We start from the raw sequence: 17,500 nt of genomic DNA, 5'->3' as shown, positions 1-17,500 counted from the left end.
ATTAACTTCACTAACAGAGACAAGAGGCCCCTCCAGCACACACACACACACAAATTGAATTTCTATCTTTCTTCCTCTCTTTCTTTCCTCCCTTTCTCTCCTCGTCTTTTCCTTTTTTATCTCTTTAGTAGGAGATCACCAAAGAGCCCCCTGTGTTGGCGCCCAGGCTATGCGCGGCGTGATTCTGGAGGTCCAAAGTCAAATTTGCCTTTAAAGAGTCCTCTACTCTCCCCAGTCGATAGCAGACGCCCATACGGCTGCCTCTCTTCAAAGCGCCGCTGCAGCTGGGTGATCTAATCGTCGTCATTTTTTATGATATTTCTACATTAAAGTCACACAGTGATCTCTCTCCCTCTCTCTCTCCCTCTCTCCCTCCCTCTCTCTCTCTGTCTCTCTCTGTCTCTCTCTATCTGTCTCTTTCTCTCCTCCTCTCCTTTTTTTGCTGAGCGCCTGCATGAGGTAAAGAGGCTCCTGGTAAAAAGGCCCCAGGGTTGCGCTTGGATTAAAAACTACACCTGGAGGGCTCTTCTTTTTACAGTTATGAATCAGATCCAGACGGCTGTTTTATCAACTGCTAGTGTCTCCAGCATGGAGCAGGGGGCAGGCGTGTGTGGATGTGCAGAGGGGGCGGGGGGGCTCGCTTGTGCAATCAATGCCTCTTCCTCCTGCAAGGCCGCATTGAAGCTCAGGGAGAGAGATAGATAGACAGACAGAGTAAGACAAAGAGAGAGAGAGAGAGTGAGGGCTGTGGGAGGGGTGGAGGGGGAGTTGTGGAGAGACAGTGGAAGCCAGGCCGGTCATCTTCACAAGCTGTAGCTCAGCGCAGTGAATCAGAGCCCGTCAGCTTCAATGCCACATGGTGACTGTCGCCTGTCATTTTTCTCCCGAGACCACTGCAGCTACCACTCACACACTCAGACACACACACACACACACACACTGGCCACTGTGCTGTGGTTAATTGGGGGAAAGGGCCCGAGGGGTCTGTTTTGTGTCACAGGAGCAGTGTCGCTGTCACAGCCATCAGGGTCGTGTCAAACGCCCGAGTGAGGGGGAGTGGGGAAGTGGGGAAGGGTGTGTGTGTGTCTGTCTATGTGCGTGCGTGCGTGCGGGCGTGCGGGCGTGTGTGCGTGCGTGCGTGCGTGCGTGTGTGTGTGTGTGTGTGTGCGTGCGTGTGTGTTCACTCCTCTGTCTGAATGCTGCTGTTGACAGCTAGCGTTCTCCGAGCCCCAAACCCCCGTGCCCTCCTCCATCCGTCCCCTCCCCTTGTCAGCCCAAATGCCAGGTCTCTGTGCGCTCTCCTCTGCAATGTCACCATTCCTGAGACTTGAGCCCTCCAGGCTCCATCTACACACACACACACACAAACACACACACAGTCCTGTGGCATTCCTCTCCCTCATCCAAAATGGCAGCTCTCCCCCTCAGGGTGTACGGAAAGAGCCCCTGTCTCCGCTGTCGCCATGACGCCTGGCCGCCACACAGCTGCGGGGACGACAGGTGATTAAAGTGTCAATCGCCATGACAAGCAGACAGTGGCACACGCCTTTTTTTGGTGTGGTCGGCGGTTTGATCGGTTTGGTGTGTGAGTGTGTGTGTTTGTGTGTCAAAACTGTTGTTTGTTTGTGTGTGTGTGTGTGTGTGTGTGTGTGTGTGTGTGTGTGTGTGTGTGTGTGTGTGTGTGTTTGTGTGTGTGTGTGTGTGCCTGTGCAGTAGGAACACAGCACTTCAGAGTGGCTGCAGTAGCAGGTCTACCGGTATCTTGTCCTCCTGTGCTGTATTTGTGTGTATATATGTGTGTGTGTGTGTGTGTGTGTGTGTGTGTGTGTACAGTGTCCTTGGGGCCATGCCAGCCTGGCTTCCAGGCCCTTTTGGACACACCTCTCATCGACACTGTCACTTCCACTCCTACCCGACCGCCGCACCTAGAGAGTCCGGGGAACCGCTTTGGCACTGGCCAGAATGCCACGCCGGCATCGCGGTCTCCTGGAGCAGCCAGTTGGGTCTCTGCAGAGCTGCACTGTCGTCCCCAATTGATATTGTGCTTGGGATGTGGATTCCCAGTGTGCATAGACAGTATCATTTTTTAACACAACTCTGGCCTGTAATAGATGATAAACAAAGAGTGGCAATGCCAAACCGTAGCAAATTCTGCATTATTTTGAGAGCGCATTGGAAATGCATAGGGGTGTGCTGAACAATATCATGTGTTGCATTGTTCTGCATTCAGGCATTCAATACATTCCTATAATAAAACTGCTGAAACAAGGCTTTGCGGATTGTATGGAGAAAAACATAGTCAGGAAAATGAATATGAACATACCAAAGAATTCTTGCAGTGTTGGTCATTCTGTTTATTCTTGGGTTCATCTGGCAGCATTTGGGTTTTGCCAGTCTGAATGCATTTCGGATGATCAGCATTGACCCATATGTCAGTGACTTCATCTGAATTGTTTTCCGGCGGTATTTTCTTTTAAGACCTCCTCTGGTGAAAATCAAGTTTTTAACCTTGTTAACTTGTGAAGTCTGTTATATTTTACAAGAAATATCATTAGCAAAATAAGCAGTCATCATCATCATGGCAGAGGATTTCTGCTTTGCATCAAGGGTCGACCAATTACTGCCTCAGTTGGCAAACAACGGTTGGTTCGGAATCAATCTAGAGCACTTGAGGGTGAGACAATTCTTTATAAAGATACAGGCAAGCTGCAAGGTGTCAGAGCTAAGAAGATGTATGGAACACAAACATCACATTATTAGCGCTTTGCTAACATGTTTACCTTTGCGAGATACGCTAACGTCTAGCATCTCTAATGACGGGGACAGAAATGAAACTCATTTACCATTCGCACACTGCAGTGTGTGGGCGACGAGCTTGTACTAGTAGAACTTTCTTCTTCTTCAGAATTAGATTCCGCTTTGCCATTGTATAATGTGGAGTAGGCCTAGCAAAGATCTTGTAATGTGTTTTGACCAAGGAGGAAGTGACAGAGCCAGTAAGCTGCGGCAGCCTGCAGTACTGTAGGTGAATAGTGTGTGGAGAGGGAGAGGAGCCAGATAGATCCCAATTCCCAAAATGAGGAAGAAAGTGTGAAGTTACGCTCAAGCCAGTTTAAGGTTGTTCATGAATCAACAGAGAGCAGATTTAGCGGAGTTAGATAACCTCAGGTGGGACTCGTACCTGACTCTCCGTGGGCGTTGTGCTCGTGTGGGCATATGAGGCTACTGCAGGGCTATTAGCTGCGTTTTCCTTTGTGTGCGGTGCTAGGCATGTCTAAGTATTGGTATGCAGAGGGCCAGACAGCCTGTGAGGATCCCTTCACTGTTTTTACCTTTGTCACCACTGATGGATCAAAATCAAGCCAGGGCTATTAGCTGTGTTCAAATATCACCCCATGATGAAAGAAATGGACACTGAGCTCCTGATAAGCCTGCACAGTACCATTGAGCTGGGTGACAAGATGCTTTCTTTTATGGGAAAAACAAATCTAAAAGGCTTTCCCCAAACACTCTGTCCAACCATGCAATTTCCACCTCATCCGTACCACACACTGAACACCTCGGGGCAACCGTGGCCTAATGGTCAAGGAATCTGGTAAGGGAAGAGTGTGTGTGTGTGTGTGTGTGTGTGTGTGTGTGTGTGTGTGTGTGTGTGTGTGTGTGTGTGTGTGTGTGTGTGTGTGTGTGTGTGTGTGTGTGTGTGTGTGTGTGTGTGTGTGTGTGTGTGTGTGTGTGTGTGTGTGTGTGTGTGTGTGTGTGTGTGTGTGTGTTCACTGGGTGCAATGTAGAGAAAGCATTTCTCGCGGGGTCGATGATAGCATCCATCTACCCAGGTTCTTCTTGGATTGCTTTTCTCTGATTTCCCATCAACAGAGTATGTTCCCGTCTTTTGTTCCCTCGTCCATAAAAAAAGAGACAACCCACCAATCGAGTCTATTCCCATATCTCTCCGCACCTAACCCAAATGAAGAGACAAGTACAAGCCACCCATCAAGTGACTTTATTCCCACTCCAGCCCCTCGAAATAGCCACCCATCAACTGACCCTTCTCAGCCACCATACCCAACATCTAGAGTCCACTGACTCAATCAGACAAGCCTATTCCGGGCTGCTGGAGGTGTCGGGGCTGTGGTCAGTGCCTATCCGTCATATGGGCCGGACCAGTGCAGTAATTACACACCGTAAAGGACAGAGATAAGTGCTGTACAGGCTGTTATTAAGGCGGTGGTGAGGGTGTGTGGGTGGAGGGATGGATGTGTGTGTGTGTGTGTGTTTGTGGAGGGCTAGATGTGTGTGAGTGTGTGTTTGTGGAGGGCTGGATGTATGTGAGTGCATGTGTGTGCAGGGCTAGATGTGTGTGAGTGTCTGTTTGTGTAGGGCTGGGTGTGTGTGTGTGTGTGTGTGTGTGTGTGTGTGTGTGTGTGTGTGTGTGTTTTCAACGAAGTTGGGATATGGTAGTAGCATCATGGTGAAGTGAGATATCTTTCTGTCTTTCTTTCTCTCTTTCTTGCTCTTTCACTCATACACACACACACACACACACACACACACACACACACACACACACACACACACACACAGACATAAACCAGCCATCTCAACATCCTCTCTCTGGCTCCACGACGTCAGGCAGATCTGAATCATCCATCACCCTCTGTGCCGTGATATTGTTACTCTCCTCTCCTCCAAAAGAAATAGGGAGCAGGAATCCATCTTTTGATGGGCTGAATGGTTCCTAATTTGATTTCCTCATTGTGGATTGAGTTACTGAAACAAAGCAGCACAAGAAGGAGGGGGAGTGTGTGTGTGTTTGTCTTTATTTGTGTGTGTATGTGTTTTTGTAGGGTGGAGTGAACAGAGCTAGCATCCATGCTAAGTAGACAGACCTGCCAGATTGTCCTGAGGTCTTCCAGTTTGCCTTTTACGCTTCACTTTGGTTGTTATCTTTTTTTGCCATCCTCCTTCTTTCTTTTTTCCACCCTTAGAGAATAGTGCGGCTCCATTATACTGTCAAGGTTAGATCATCTCTCATGTAATCCTGTTTAGCAGTAGCACTTTGTGTAGGCTACATGCTCCCTGTTCACAGTAGCGGTTGCCAAGTAGGTCTGAGTGCAGACTCAGCTGGGGGAGAGATGGATGCCATTCACATGAACACAAAGGTGTTGACTCTCACTGTAGCCTGAACAAATCTCGTTAACACTAATATGAAGCCTCCTGCAATTGTCAGATATATATCGAATGTCATGGAATACAGTGAAATATGTGTGGTTGTAGTGGTTACTCCCAATGGTCAGGTAAGGATGTGGGGTTCACGGATGTGCTTGCAGGCATTTGATGTTTGTGTGGAGTTCCACTCACATGTACAGTATTTGCACGCCTCATAAGACAGTGAAATTAGACTTTTATTCAGTCTATTAAGGCTTGTATTCAGCCATTTTTTTATGAATGGCTTTGCTAATGATCTTTAAAAAAAAAATCCAATGAAACATTGACCACAAAGTGAATGATAATTTATTTGATTTCCCATTGTTGTTGGACCCTTCAGCTGATTAAAATAGTAACAGCCACAGAAGAAAAAATGTTATCCAATATTCTTTTCACAAGGCTGTGGCCAAGTGGTCACTGAAAATGTAGGAAAAACAGAGCCTCCACTAGTCTCTAAATAATGAAAAAAACAAAACAAAACAGTGAATACAAACACAATGTTGGAAACATCTGCACTGTGGAAAGAGAACAAACAGAAAGACTGGTCAGATGTGAACTGTGGCGTGGTGCAGAGATGCCTGTGTGGTGGAGACATGATGAGAGAGATGCTACAGTAGGTGAGGGCCTGGTCAAGACAAGCCCAAGGATCAGAGCAGAGGAGAGGCGCCCTGGTAAACATGCGAGAGGCCCACTCCTCCTTAGCATCTGCCCAGTGCCTACGGCCCACTGCGAGAGCCGCCGCTGAGTAATTGGACACAATGAGCTCTGTGTTTACTGATCACATCATTAAGGCTCTCCACTCGCACGCCTGCTCTCTCTGTCTGCTCAGGCATCCAGGACGGGTGCACCAACGGGACTTTAGAGATGACACTTTGTCATTAAAAGCGCAACTTTTTTGGCGGAGACGGTAAACACATCTCTGAGATTTGTGTGATTAGTGTAGAAAATGCCAGACCGGCAATGTGTGAGTCATTTCTTTTTTTCAAAAACAGGGGGAAAGTAAAACAAAAAAAACACATGACAGGAATATCTAAACAACAAGATTGTGGAGAGGAGAGGCCATGTATCATTTTTGTTCATTTAAAAAAGATTTAATAAACAACAACAGCACAAACAAAACACCAATAGCAATATGAATAAATTATCCTCGCCTCCAAGTAATAAAAAATGCAACATTTGCACAGATAATGTAAGTAGCAGTCTTAGGGGATGAAGTGTTTTTCCAGTTATCCCCCTTTAGCAAAGAAGAACATTATTTTTCAGTACAGAGAAGGAGAATAATTATGTTATCTTGGGTTAAGTAAAGCCAGGAGGTGATGGGTTCCATGAGTGAACCTGTGTGTCTTGCCTTCCAAGCATCGATGACCTTAATACACCTACATAATGCATTACACAGACATGTAATACCCCCCCCCCCCAACACACACACACACACACACACACACACACACATACATGCATAATGACATACACCAAATACTGCAATGTGCACAAAACAAGAGAGAGAGAGAGAGAGAGAGAGAGAGGAAATATTAGCTTTCTCTGTATAAAGTGGCTAAGAGCCATACAGCAGAAGAGAGGCTTGCAATTTTAACTGGACCTGGATGTCCAAAACATATCAAAAAGCATCTACCACTCTCCCTGATATGAGAAACACAAAAATCCTCTCGTTCTCTCTCTTTTTCTCTAAAGTGCTAGTCCAAACACATGCAAAGAGGATCTTTGTCCTCAAAGGCAGAAACAAGGAATGTCAAACATGGTGAATCACCATCAATCCTTCTAGCATCTCCTATTCTCTACTGCCTCTGCACAGTTGATTCAGGTTGTGTTTATTCTTGTCCAAGGCCTGCCATTGTCCCAAGTACCATAGTTGCCATGTACACATACAGATACAGAGAGAGACAGGATGCAGAGCCGCTACAGTGTAAATAACAGCAACAGTTCTGCATTCTGGTGAAACGGCATTAGAATGTTCTGGAACATGAGTGAGTGAGTGCTGAAATTCATCTCCTTAGCAACAATCTCTCTCTCTTTCTCTCTCTTTGTCTGTCTGTCTGTCTCTCTCTCTCTCTCTTTCTCTCCTCTTTAGAATCCAGGAAAACAACAAAGGCAATCTTATAAGACTGATAAAAAAACATGCAAACACAAGTCAATGATTAGTCTTGTGTCACATCGCGAGTTCTCACTTCAACACTTGTTGACACGCTACAGTTGCTACCTCCTGCTTCCTTTGATCAACGCTGCATCTCGTTTGGTCTTTGGTCTCGTTTTGGTCTTTGGCGTGCATTGGAACAGGCTGTGTTTCCACGCCACCATCCATCAGTGCTGGCGGTGGCGGCTGAGATGTGGGATTAGCGCGGGTAAACATATGTTCATGGGACTGCTTTAATCATCGCCCGGGGTGACTCCCGTCCTCTCGCTCCCTTTCTCTCAATCCCTCACTCTCTCCATCACTAAATCCTCCAACCAATTCCTTCTCTTTCTCTTTTTTAAAGAGAAAAAAGACTCACGCTAGGATAATGCCATGGATTGGGCGCTATGTGGGCATAATCACACTCCCAGTGAGAGGTTGAATAACACTCATGGTGTTTGCTTTTTTCCCCCTTTTACTCGAGATTCATCTGAAGTAAGATTCGGCTGGGGGCAAAGCAATAGAAACTAGATGTGCTGCATAGCGGTGCAATATATGACGGATGCTCAGTCCTGCACACTCTCTCCGCAAAAATTAATCACGGAAGTCAAATTTGTCCCCATCTCCCAGTCCATCCCCTACTCGTGCAACTTGTGCGCGTGTGTGTCTGTGCTTGTGTGTGTGCGTTAATGTGTGTGTGTGTGCGTCTTTATGTGTGTGCATGCATGTGAGTGTGTGAGCGCTGTGTGCCTGTGTTCGTGCATGCCATCTCAAGATAGTCATAGTCCTTTTTGGGGATCCAGTGCGGTAGGTGGGCGACGAATCAAAACTGAAAATCGGTGGTTCTGTGTCATCCTCATGGGGCTACATGCGCACCAAGCTTCATGCTGCCTGGTCTGGTCTGGCAGGGTCCCAGGAATCAGTGAAGCAAAATTACTGAAGAAATAGATAGATAAATAAATAAATAAAAAAACGTTGCTATTATGGTGGTCATAATAAAGCGCACAGAGAAGAGCAGCACAGCATCACTCCCGCTGTTTATGGAGTTGGACTGCTGAGCTGCCTGCTCCCCCACATGCCATGCACGGACATGACTCATGTTGATATTGGCACATTAATGAATCTTTTGTTCACAATTAGACTGATCGAGCCAAGCAATCAAAACGGATTGATTGAACAAAACTCATCACTGAGGCCCCCTGCTCATGGTTTTCTATCTCGACCTTTGAATGGTTACTGTAGGCCTATTTTTGTTCTGAATAGTCCCGATTATAGCGGGGAAGTGAAATACAGTCTACATGAAGATCTCCTGTGGAGAAGAAAGCATGGCAGAGTAGAGGCCTGTTTTATCTCTGCAACATCTCTGAAAGCCGATATACCAGCAGGTCATCTCAGTTCTCCACCGTGTGAGGCTGTCCGGGTGCGACTGAACTCAGACTTCTGATGGTGGACGGCTAGCGGAGCTGTGCAGCACATTCGGAGGGCTGTTATAGCAGGCAGCGCTTGTCCATAATGAAGACGGAATCTCCTTGACTGTTTCACCTCGGGCAAAGGCGACTGCAGTCCTAGAGAGTGCAGCGCATCGCGCCACGAGACGGATCACATGTCCACAGCTGTATGCTGATCCTTGACCTTCAGCAAATGCGGCTACTCCCACTGCTCTCATAGGAGCTGCACTCAGTGGATGTTTTGGTATGTTTTTTAGGGCAGACAGAGAGTAGACAGACAGGCAGGCAGACAGGTAAGCAGATGTGCGCAGAGATCTGTCTCTCTTTCCTTCTCAGTCTCTTCCTCCCTCTATCTACCTGTCTCTCTCTCTCTTTCTCTGTCTCCCTATCTCTCTCTCTCTCTATCAGTGTTTCTACCCCCTCTCCAAAAATAGTGGTGGCAGTGCCAACAGCAAGTGCCCCTCCCTCCTCTCTCTCTCTCTGGCAGGTGCAGGTGTGTTCCCTGTGGCCTGTGTTAGCTCTCCCTGTGCTCCCCATTCATTAGTGTGGCCCCTCCGCATCACCACCCACCAGCTGCACCCCACCACCAGAGTCACAGAGCATGTGTGTGTGTGTGTACACATGTTTGCAGAGGTGTGTGCATCTGTGTGCATAGCTGAATATATGGAGTTGTGTGTGTGTGTGTGTGCACTGTTCAAAGGTGTGGGGCCACACAGACAATTTCATATTTTCCCTGAAAACTCACACTTTCATTCATCAAATGAGTTCCGAAATGAATAGAAAATATGGTCAGACATCGATGAGGTTAGAAATAATGATTTTTATCTGAAATAATAATTTTGTCCTTCAAACTGTGCTTTCATCAAATAATTCTCCATTTGCAACAGTCTCAGCTCTCCAGGCCTTTGCCATTCTACAGTAGCTATCAATTTGTTGAGGTAATCTGAAGAAATTTCATCCCACACTTTCTGAAGCGCCTCCTACAATTGACTAGAATACCAGCTGACGGCTTCTTCCCTAAATAGTTCTTGTATAGTTGTGCTTTGGGTCATTGTCCTGTTGGAACTTGGCTCCAATCAAACGCTGTCCACAGTGTATAGCATGGTATTGCAAGATAGCCTTCTTTATTCATTCTATTTTAGTGTGTACAAATCTCCCACTTTGCCAGCACCAAAGCAGCCCCAGACCATCACATTACCTCCACCATGCTTGACAGATGCTCCAGCATCTTTTCACTTGTTCTGCATCTTGTTCAAGTTCTTCTGTGTGATACAAACACCTCAAACTTAAATTCGGCTGTCCATCACACTTTTTTCCAGTCTTGTCTTCCGATGTCTGTGTTCTTTTGCCCATCTGAATCTTTTCCGTTTATTGGCCAGTCTCAGCTCAGAATGGCTTTTCTTTGCCACTCTGCCTAAAAAGTCAGCATCCTGGAGTGGCCTCATCGCTGTGGATGTTGAGACTGGCGCTTTGTGGGTAGGCTGCCATTTAATGAAGCTGCCAGTGGAGGACCTGCGAGGCGTCTATTTCTCAAACTAGAGACTAATGTACTTGTCCTCTTGCTGAGCTGTGCACCGGGGCCTCCCACTTCCCTCTCTATTCTGGTTAGAGCCCTTTTGTGCTGTTCTCTGAAGAGAGCACTACACACCGTTATGGGAAATCTTCATGGAGTAGCCTTCATTTCTCAGAACAAGAACAGACTATCAAGTCTCAGAAGAAAGTTCTCTTTTTCTGGCCATTTTGAGGGTATAATCGCACCCACAAATGCTGATGCTCCAGATACTCAACTTGCTCAAAGGAAGGCCAGTTTTACAGCTTCTTTAATCAACATAATTGCACAAGGGTTTTCTAATCATCAATTTGCCTTTTAGCATGTACCATTAGAACATAGGAGTACTGGTTGCTGGAAATGGGCCTCTGTACACCTAAGTAGATATTCCATTAAAAATCAGCCGTGTCCAGCTAGAATAGTCATTTACCATATTGACAATGTCTAGACTGTATGTCTGATTAATTTAATGTTATCTTCATTGAAAATAACAGTGCTTTAGCAACAGTGCTTTTCTTTCAAAGAAATTCTAAGAGACTCCATACTTTTGGATGGTAGTGCATACACACACACACACACACAGACACACACAGACACACACACACACACACACACACACACATATATATATATATGTATTCTCATGTACATGTATGTCAAAAGAAAGCTTGTGTTTAGCTAGTCAGGTTGTACTGAGGCCACTCTCCACTCTGGGTAATGGGCCGTCTTTAGAGTAGTGTTAGAGAAGTGCTTGAAGTCTGACCTTTGACAGTTCCCTTCATACTGAAGCCTGTTATTAGAATGTACAGAGCTAAGGGAAAGGCCTCAGATAAAAAAAGACAAACTGTATAATAAAAGAACAGTATTTCTTTAGTGGGTACATTTCCTTATGAGAGTGCATTATAGAAGTAATAGATAGTAAAAACACAGAACTATCACATAGAAGGGCTGTATTGGTCAACATGGGTGTTTCCTCTACTTTCATGTTAGAAATCTGTTATGGACGTGCACATGGACTAGATAAATACTGTAGCACATTGCTGCTTTCACATTCTAGAGTTTGCTTGTACTCTGCATTCCTAATGTGAGAGGTGATGAACGATGACCACATTTCTCTCAACGTGTGTTGTGAAAAACACTAAAGCCCTTCAGAAACAGAATATGGACATTGCTTTAAGTTCTTTCATACAACCCCATTGTAGGGAAAAGGCATGTTCCAAAATAGAGTCCAGTGATCCATCTATCTCACGTCACATGTCATAAGCACCATCTCACACCAAAAAAGCAAAAGTTAAGTACTTAAGAGGATTTGGCTATGCTACGGTTCCCTTCCTAGATATTCTTGTAGCTTGTGGTCACATTTGTGCACAGAGCTGCACATACACCCTCTCAAATTCAAAAGGTATTTACATCGCACTGATCTTTGGTTAAGACTTGTACTGGTGTTTTCCTAATGATTTTGTTTGAATGCTTCAGTTTGGATTAAATACACAAGACATAACTGTCATTATCGTAATTGAGAAAATCTCAGATTTCTTGAGAGATACTATATATATATATATATATATATTTCTCTCACCCCTTCTGTTATGCAGAACACAGGCTAGGATACACAGGATACAGTTTTTAGAACACTCCAGTGTGTGTGTGTGTGTGTGTGTATGTGAAGTCCTCCAAGTCTGCCATGTCTTGAGAAGCCTAGAGCGGGAGCGGCTCTATCTCTGACCTCATCGTTTGTTAAATATTGTCGCGACATTAACGGCAGAGCTTGGCTTGACAGGGCCGGCTGTGCATTGGTTGCGGCTGGGTGACGATAAGCGGGATGTTTAATGCAACAGCAAAGAGCCTTCGGAAGAGATCAGAGCTGTCAAGTGTCTTTATCTCTCGTTGTTCGCCCGTGTGCCGTGCCGTGCCTTTCCCCTCACGCGCCCGAAAGCCGTGTTTGGAATCGGGAAGTGCGTACAGTGCGGCGCGTGACGCCGCCGGAGCCGATGTAACTGTCAAAAGTTACTGATTTTCAGATTACGCGCGGGTTAGGAAAATAAAGCTCCAGGGGTTTGACTGTAGGGCACCCGCGGGAGTGCGAGCCTGCGTTAGCGTTAGCGTTAGCGCGGCACGTAATGCATGCGTGCGCTCGGCTCGTCTCCCCCTCTCCCGCTCGTCTAAATGAGGCTGCGCTCTCATGGTGTGTGGTGCCACTGCTGGGTACATATATTTACATGAATACATTCTAATGCGCATTATCACCCGCAAACAGGTGTGTTTGTTATGCATGTAGGTCTGCTCGCTGAGACGTGTTCCTATATGGGGATGCAATATCACCTTGTTTGTGCAAATTCTGTGTGGTTATTTCATTCGGGTTATTTATTTATTTACCTTTTGTTTGAATGCGACTTGTGTGTGTGTGTGTGTGTGTTTATAAATGTGAGTTCACACCCATGAATTTGCACCGGGTTCACAGGCACCAGAACAAACAGCGCGCCTCATCCCTGGAAATAACAAATAAGAGAGAGAGAGAGCGAGAGAGAGAGAGAGAGAGAGAGAGAGAGAGAGAGAGAGAGAGAGAGAGAGAGAGAGAGAGAGAGAGAGAGACAGAGAGAGAGACAGAGAGAGAGACAGGCCATGCAATGGAGGCGCCCTGGCTGAGGCGGTCATGGGGCCAGTGATGTATGCCAACACCAAACGGCTCCTTTAAGACGGAGTCGCACAACATTAGCCCTTATTAGCTTCCGCAGAGGCACCCATTCCTCAGTGGCTGGGCAGCCTCAGTGTTTACAGAGAGTCCGAGTGAGATGGATGGAAAGAGGGCCCGCGGGGACCCCAGCCACTGGTGTCCAGCGCCACGTCTCATTGGCTGGGGGTTATGGATGGCCACTGCGGGTGGTGATTGCCCAGGTAGCCACAGCCACTGTGAAAGCAGAGCAAAGTGCCAAACTGCTTTGTATCCAACATTGTGTGTTTATGTAAATGGAGGTGGCGATTTTTGGTTTTGTCAACACCCCAGCATCCGAATCATTCTGAACAGTGTCTCGCAAGAAGCTGTGCCACTCCAAATGCTGGTCTTTAGCTGTTGTCTTGGCCGTCTGAGATCCGTTCGATTGGCAGCTCGACTCCGTGCCAGATCTGGGCCGGGCGCCAGCTCTCCTCTGGGTTGTTTGTTTGTGATAAACTTGCTTGAGCGTTTCAATCAGCCATAATGACTGATGTTGGGTTTTTGCCACTGCTGTGCACTGGGATGTGTTGTCTGTGAATGCCACTGACTTCATGTTGTGTTAAGCATACAAAATTATGTAGATTCCGTCAGGGAAAGAAAAAAAAAATGTCTGCTAAATTCACAAACTTCTGTCGTCTGTTGTGACGAAAGAGATATTTTCTTTGTGAGCTTATTGAGATGACAGAACTGTCTGGCATTGTCAAGTTGTGCTCATACTGTCGTCTTTGTGGTCAAACACCCACTGCTTGACATGGTAGAAAAGCAGTGTCGCACATTCAACATGATTTCAGAGTGCAATGGCGTCACCCAACAAAAAAGGCGAGAGAGTGTATGTGTGACTAAGAGCGCAATTCTTCCCTCAGTGTCAGGAGAAAGAAAGGCAAAAGAAAGAAAAGAATGGAAAAGCAGCAAGCCAAAGGGAACGATTCATTTTGCCAGGCAGGATAAAACAGCCTGTCTTGCGAGTTTGCGCGTGAGCAACAGACTGAGGTGAGACGTGATTGGCCTTCTCTGGAGGTGGGGAGACTGAGCGGAGATGCACAAGGCCTCATGCGTGTTACCATGGCTTTGGCTGGCCTCTAAAGAATGCTTTGTCTTAAGAGACTTCATGCGTTCCATTTTACCCTACCCTGAACACACTCTCTCTCTCTCTCTCTCTCTCTCTCTCTCTCTCTCTCTGTGTCTTTGTGCTTGCTGGTGTCTGACTTCAGTGGTTTCACAAACACTGCTGCTGTGCTAGATAGTCATGCGAGGCCACTGCCTCAGGCTGAAAGGCTACCGCTCCATCATTGTTGCTAATACGGTATGTGTACGTACGTGTACGTACAGTACATGTACAGTATTCCATTCCTACATCTAAACAGCCAAGGCCTCCATCACTGTACATTAATTCAACAGGTATGGAAATGCATACTTGAGTTTATGCATACAAAAAGGATTATTTTTTTCTTCTTCTCTCTGTCTCTCTCTCTCTCCTCTAAATGGGAGGGGGGTTAGGGAGTGTTTGGGCCCCCCCGGGCTCAGCAGTTTTATAGCCATGTAATTAAGTCTCTTTCTTCTACACGCCCGTGTGCAGGGCTCATTCTGTGTGGAGAGAGAGAAAAAAAAATCCATTATAGCACTGATGGGCTAACATACCACAGTTACATGACACTTTTAATGAAACTTTTTTTTTTTACGCTTGCTCCTCTTTGCTTCTGTTTCTCTCTACCTCACCCTCTCTCTCTCTCTCTCTCTCTCTCTCTCTCTCTCTCTCTCTCTCTCTCCTCTCTATTTTCGCCTGTTGACATGGTCACTGATTTCTGACACCAGCAGATCTATCACATAGGAGGAGCGCGCTGTGGACGAGGCGATGGCCAGTATCTATCTGAAGAACGGCTCTTCCCCGGGCATCTGAGCCACTCAGTTGAAACAGTTCTTTATTATTTTTAATGAAATCTTCCCCTTTCCGAGCACCTCTCTCACCCACACCCGCTGTGATTCTTTATGCCCTGTCTCGAGCCTGAGCTGGCATTTTCCGACATTTTTAATATCCACAATTATTTCAGCATTAGCGGGGCTGTTACTTTGTGCCGTCTCAACAGGCTGTCCATCTTACCGCAGGCTCTGTTCCTCTATTCCTCTATTCCTCACTCCATTTATCGCTCTCCTTCTCTCCCTGTCTGAAATTCTCTATCTGTTTTTTTTTTTTATCTCTTTCACTATTTATCTCACTTGTTCCCTCTTTTTGTGTCTCTGCAACGTTTGCCTTTGGAGGAGAATATAAAACATGTACATCCTTGGATGATACAAATGTAACTGGTACTTTAATCTCCCTCACCTTCTTACCTTTATTGATAGAAGAGAATAATTCTACCACAACCCCTATAATAAAAAAGCCCAGTAGATCTCATCTCTCTGTCACTGTGAATGAGAAGAACAGTTCATATTGACGTTTTTAATTAGTGACCCTTTATGGAACGGTATTGACTAGCATAGCAATCCCTGGGATTCAATTTAATTTCTCATTCTCGTGTACGCTGGAGAGACTGATAACCATAGACATTATCGTGAAATTGCTGCCTTGTTCTATTGTTGGCTGTATTTTTCTCCTTTGTATTCTCTTTCTAAGCAAATGCCCATGAATTTCTTTGAGAATAAAGGGGAAAAAAACCCACTTTGGAGTCATCTATAAGCGTATCTTTGGACAAATAGGTTTTGTATGGTTTCTCTGATTCAAATATATTCTGATTCAATTTCTTCCCTATTCCACGGGAACATTTTAGCTCTGCAATAACAAATGTAACATTTTCTTCACCTTGTACAATCACTGGAAATGTTTTTTTCTGAAATTAGGTGTTTATTCATGATGTAACCTTGATGTTTTTCCAACTGAATCAAATTTCATGAAACCAAATGTCCAATCTGAAGGTTGTCCCACCAGTTTGTGCAGTCTAAATCACCTTGTGCCTATCTCAGATTTAGATCTTAGCTAGAGTGTGTGTGAACAGTCACCTTGTGTCTGATGCTCTTGCATCACTCCCCTTCCAGAAAAGGACGCACTCCCGACAGAGTACTCAGACTGAGAGGTGTTTCTTCTCAACTCACCTCCTCTCCTTCTATTCCCATTCTCTCCCTCCACTGCCTCGACTCCAGTCTTTAACTCTGACTACCCCAACTTCCCCCACCTGTCCCCCGCTCTCTCTCTCTCTCTCTCTATCTCTCTCTCTCTATCTCTCTCTCTCTCTCTCTGTTTCTCTCTTCCCCCCTCTTGGACCACACATTGTTTTTGGCACACGCCCACGTCTACTCGGGGACCCCGAGATCATCATCTGTTTCCCACTCAAATCAGCGGCGAGCCTTTTAAAGGGAGCAGTGCGCCCACAGATGGCTACGACACATGGTAAACGAGGCAACAGAGACGCGAGCTTTAGCGCAGACCCACGATTAATGAGCACCGGCGACACGCGCTTCCCCATTCTTCCCCTGCTCTATCCCTCGCTCCCCTTCACTCTTTCTCTCTCTCACTCTCTCTCTCTCTCACTCTCCCTCCATCTCACCCCTACTGCCTCTTGCCTGTTCTTCAGCACTCTGCAACCCTACCTCTTTTATCGTGTGTGTGTTTGTGTGTGTATGTGTGTGTGAGAGTGTGTTTTTGGTAGAGGGTAAGGTGAGGAGAGAGTGGGTCGATGGGAAATTGCGCCGACTCCTAGCGGCAGGGCCAGGAGTTTTATAAATGGATATCATAAACGAGAGGGAGAGAGAGGGATAAGAGAGAGACAGGCAGGGAGTGAGAGAGAGATAGACAGAGATTTTGCCTGTGTCTGAATGTGCGAATAATAATAATACTGAGATGAGAGAGAGAAATAGAGAGGAAGGTGGACTTGTCTTGTAGTGTCTGAAGGTGGGAATGGGCGTTAGAAAGAAAGTGTGTGGAGATGAATGGCAGACTTGTCATCGTCATTTGATAGTGCCAGTGGGAGTTATGGAAGGACAGGCAGAGAGATAGTGTTGTCTTAGGAATATGGGCAGGGAGAGGAGACAGGAGATAGAGGAGATGTGGGCTCGCCTTCTGGCATGTAAAACCTGTTAATGCGACACAGGAAAGAGAAAGTGTCATTGTAGAGATAGAGTGAGCAAGATGGAGAGATTGGCCAGCAAATGGATGTGGAAATACGTGTCAGATAAAGGCCTTGAGTGAGAGTGGGAGAGAGAGAGAAAGAGAGAGAGAGAGAGAGAGAGAGAGAGAGAGAGATAGACAGACTAGTCTCTTGCTACTGGAATGGGACGGAGTCAGGGAATGAAAGACAGAGAATGTGAATGGAGAGATGAGAAAGAAGAAGAAAGAAAACGAGGAGGAGGAGAATATGGAGAGATCAAGAAGTTAGAAAAAGGTAGTCTTGCCTACCGGTGTCTATTCTGCTGGGCTGTGTTTTTTGTGTTCCATGTGCTGTGCTGTGTCCTGCGTTCTAGAT

The 17,500-nt window shown here is 46.1% G+C and overlaps 1 protein-coding gene across 1 annotated transcript in view; it reads left to right on the top strand.

The window, feature by feature from the left end:
• Positions 1-1,408: 1,408 nt before the first annotated feature.
• The window catches only part of clstn2a (calsyntenin 2a), a 170,795-nt gene continuing 154,703 nt past the window's right edge, over positions 1,409-17,500 (top strand). The window contains exons 1-2 of the mRNA XM_062530630.1: positions 1,409-1,500; positions 17,499-17,500. The exon at positions 17,499-17,500 is cut by the window's right edge and continues 24 nt beyond it. Coding sequence (XP_062386614.1) covers positions 1,409-1,500; positions 17,499-17,500 — 94 coding nt within the window. The remainder of the gene's footprint in view (positions 1,501-17,498) is intronic.

The sequence above is a fragment of the Sardina pilchardus genome, chromosome 2 (assembly GCF_963854185.1).
Source record: "Sardina pilchardus chromosome 2, fSarPil1.1, whole genome shotgun sequence".
Lineage (NCBI taxonomy): Eukaryota > Metazoa > Chordata > Actinopteri > Clupeiformes > Clupeidae > Sardina > Sardina pilchardus.
The sequence above is the reverse complement of the archived record's forward strand: the minus strand, read 5'-3'. Positions and strand labels throughout refer to the sequence as shown.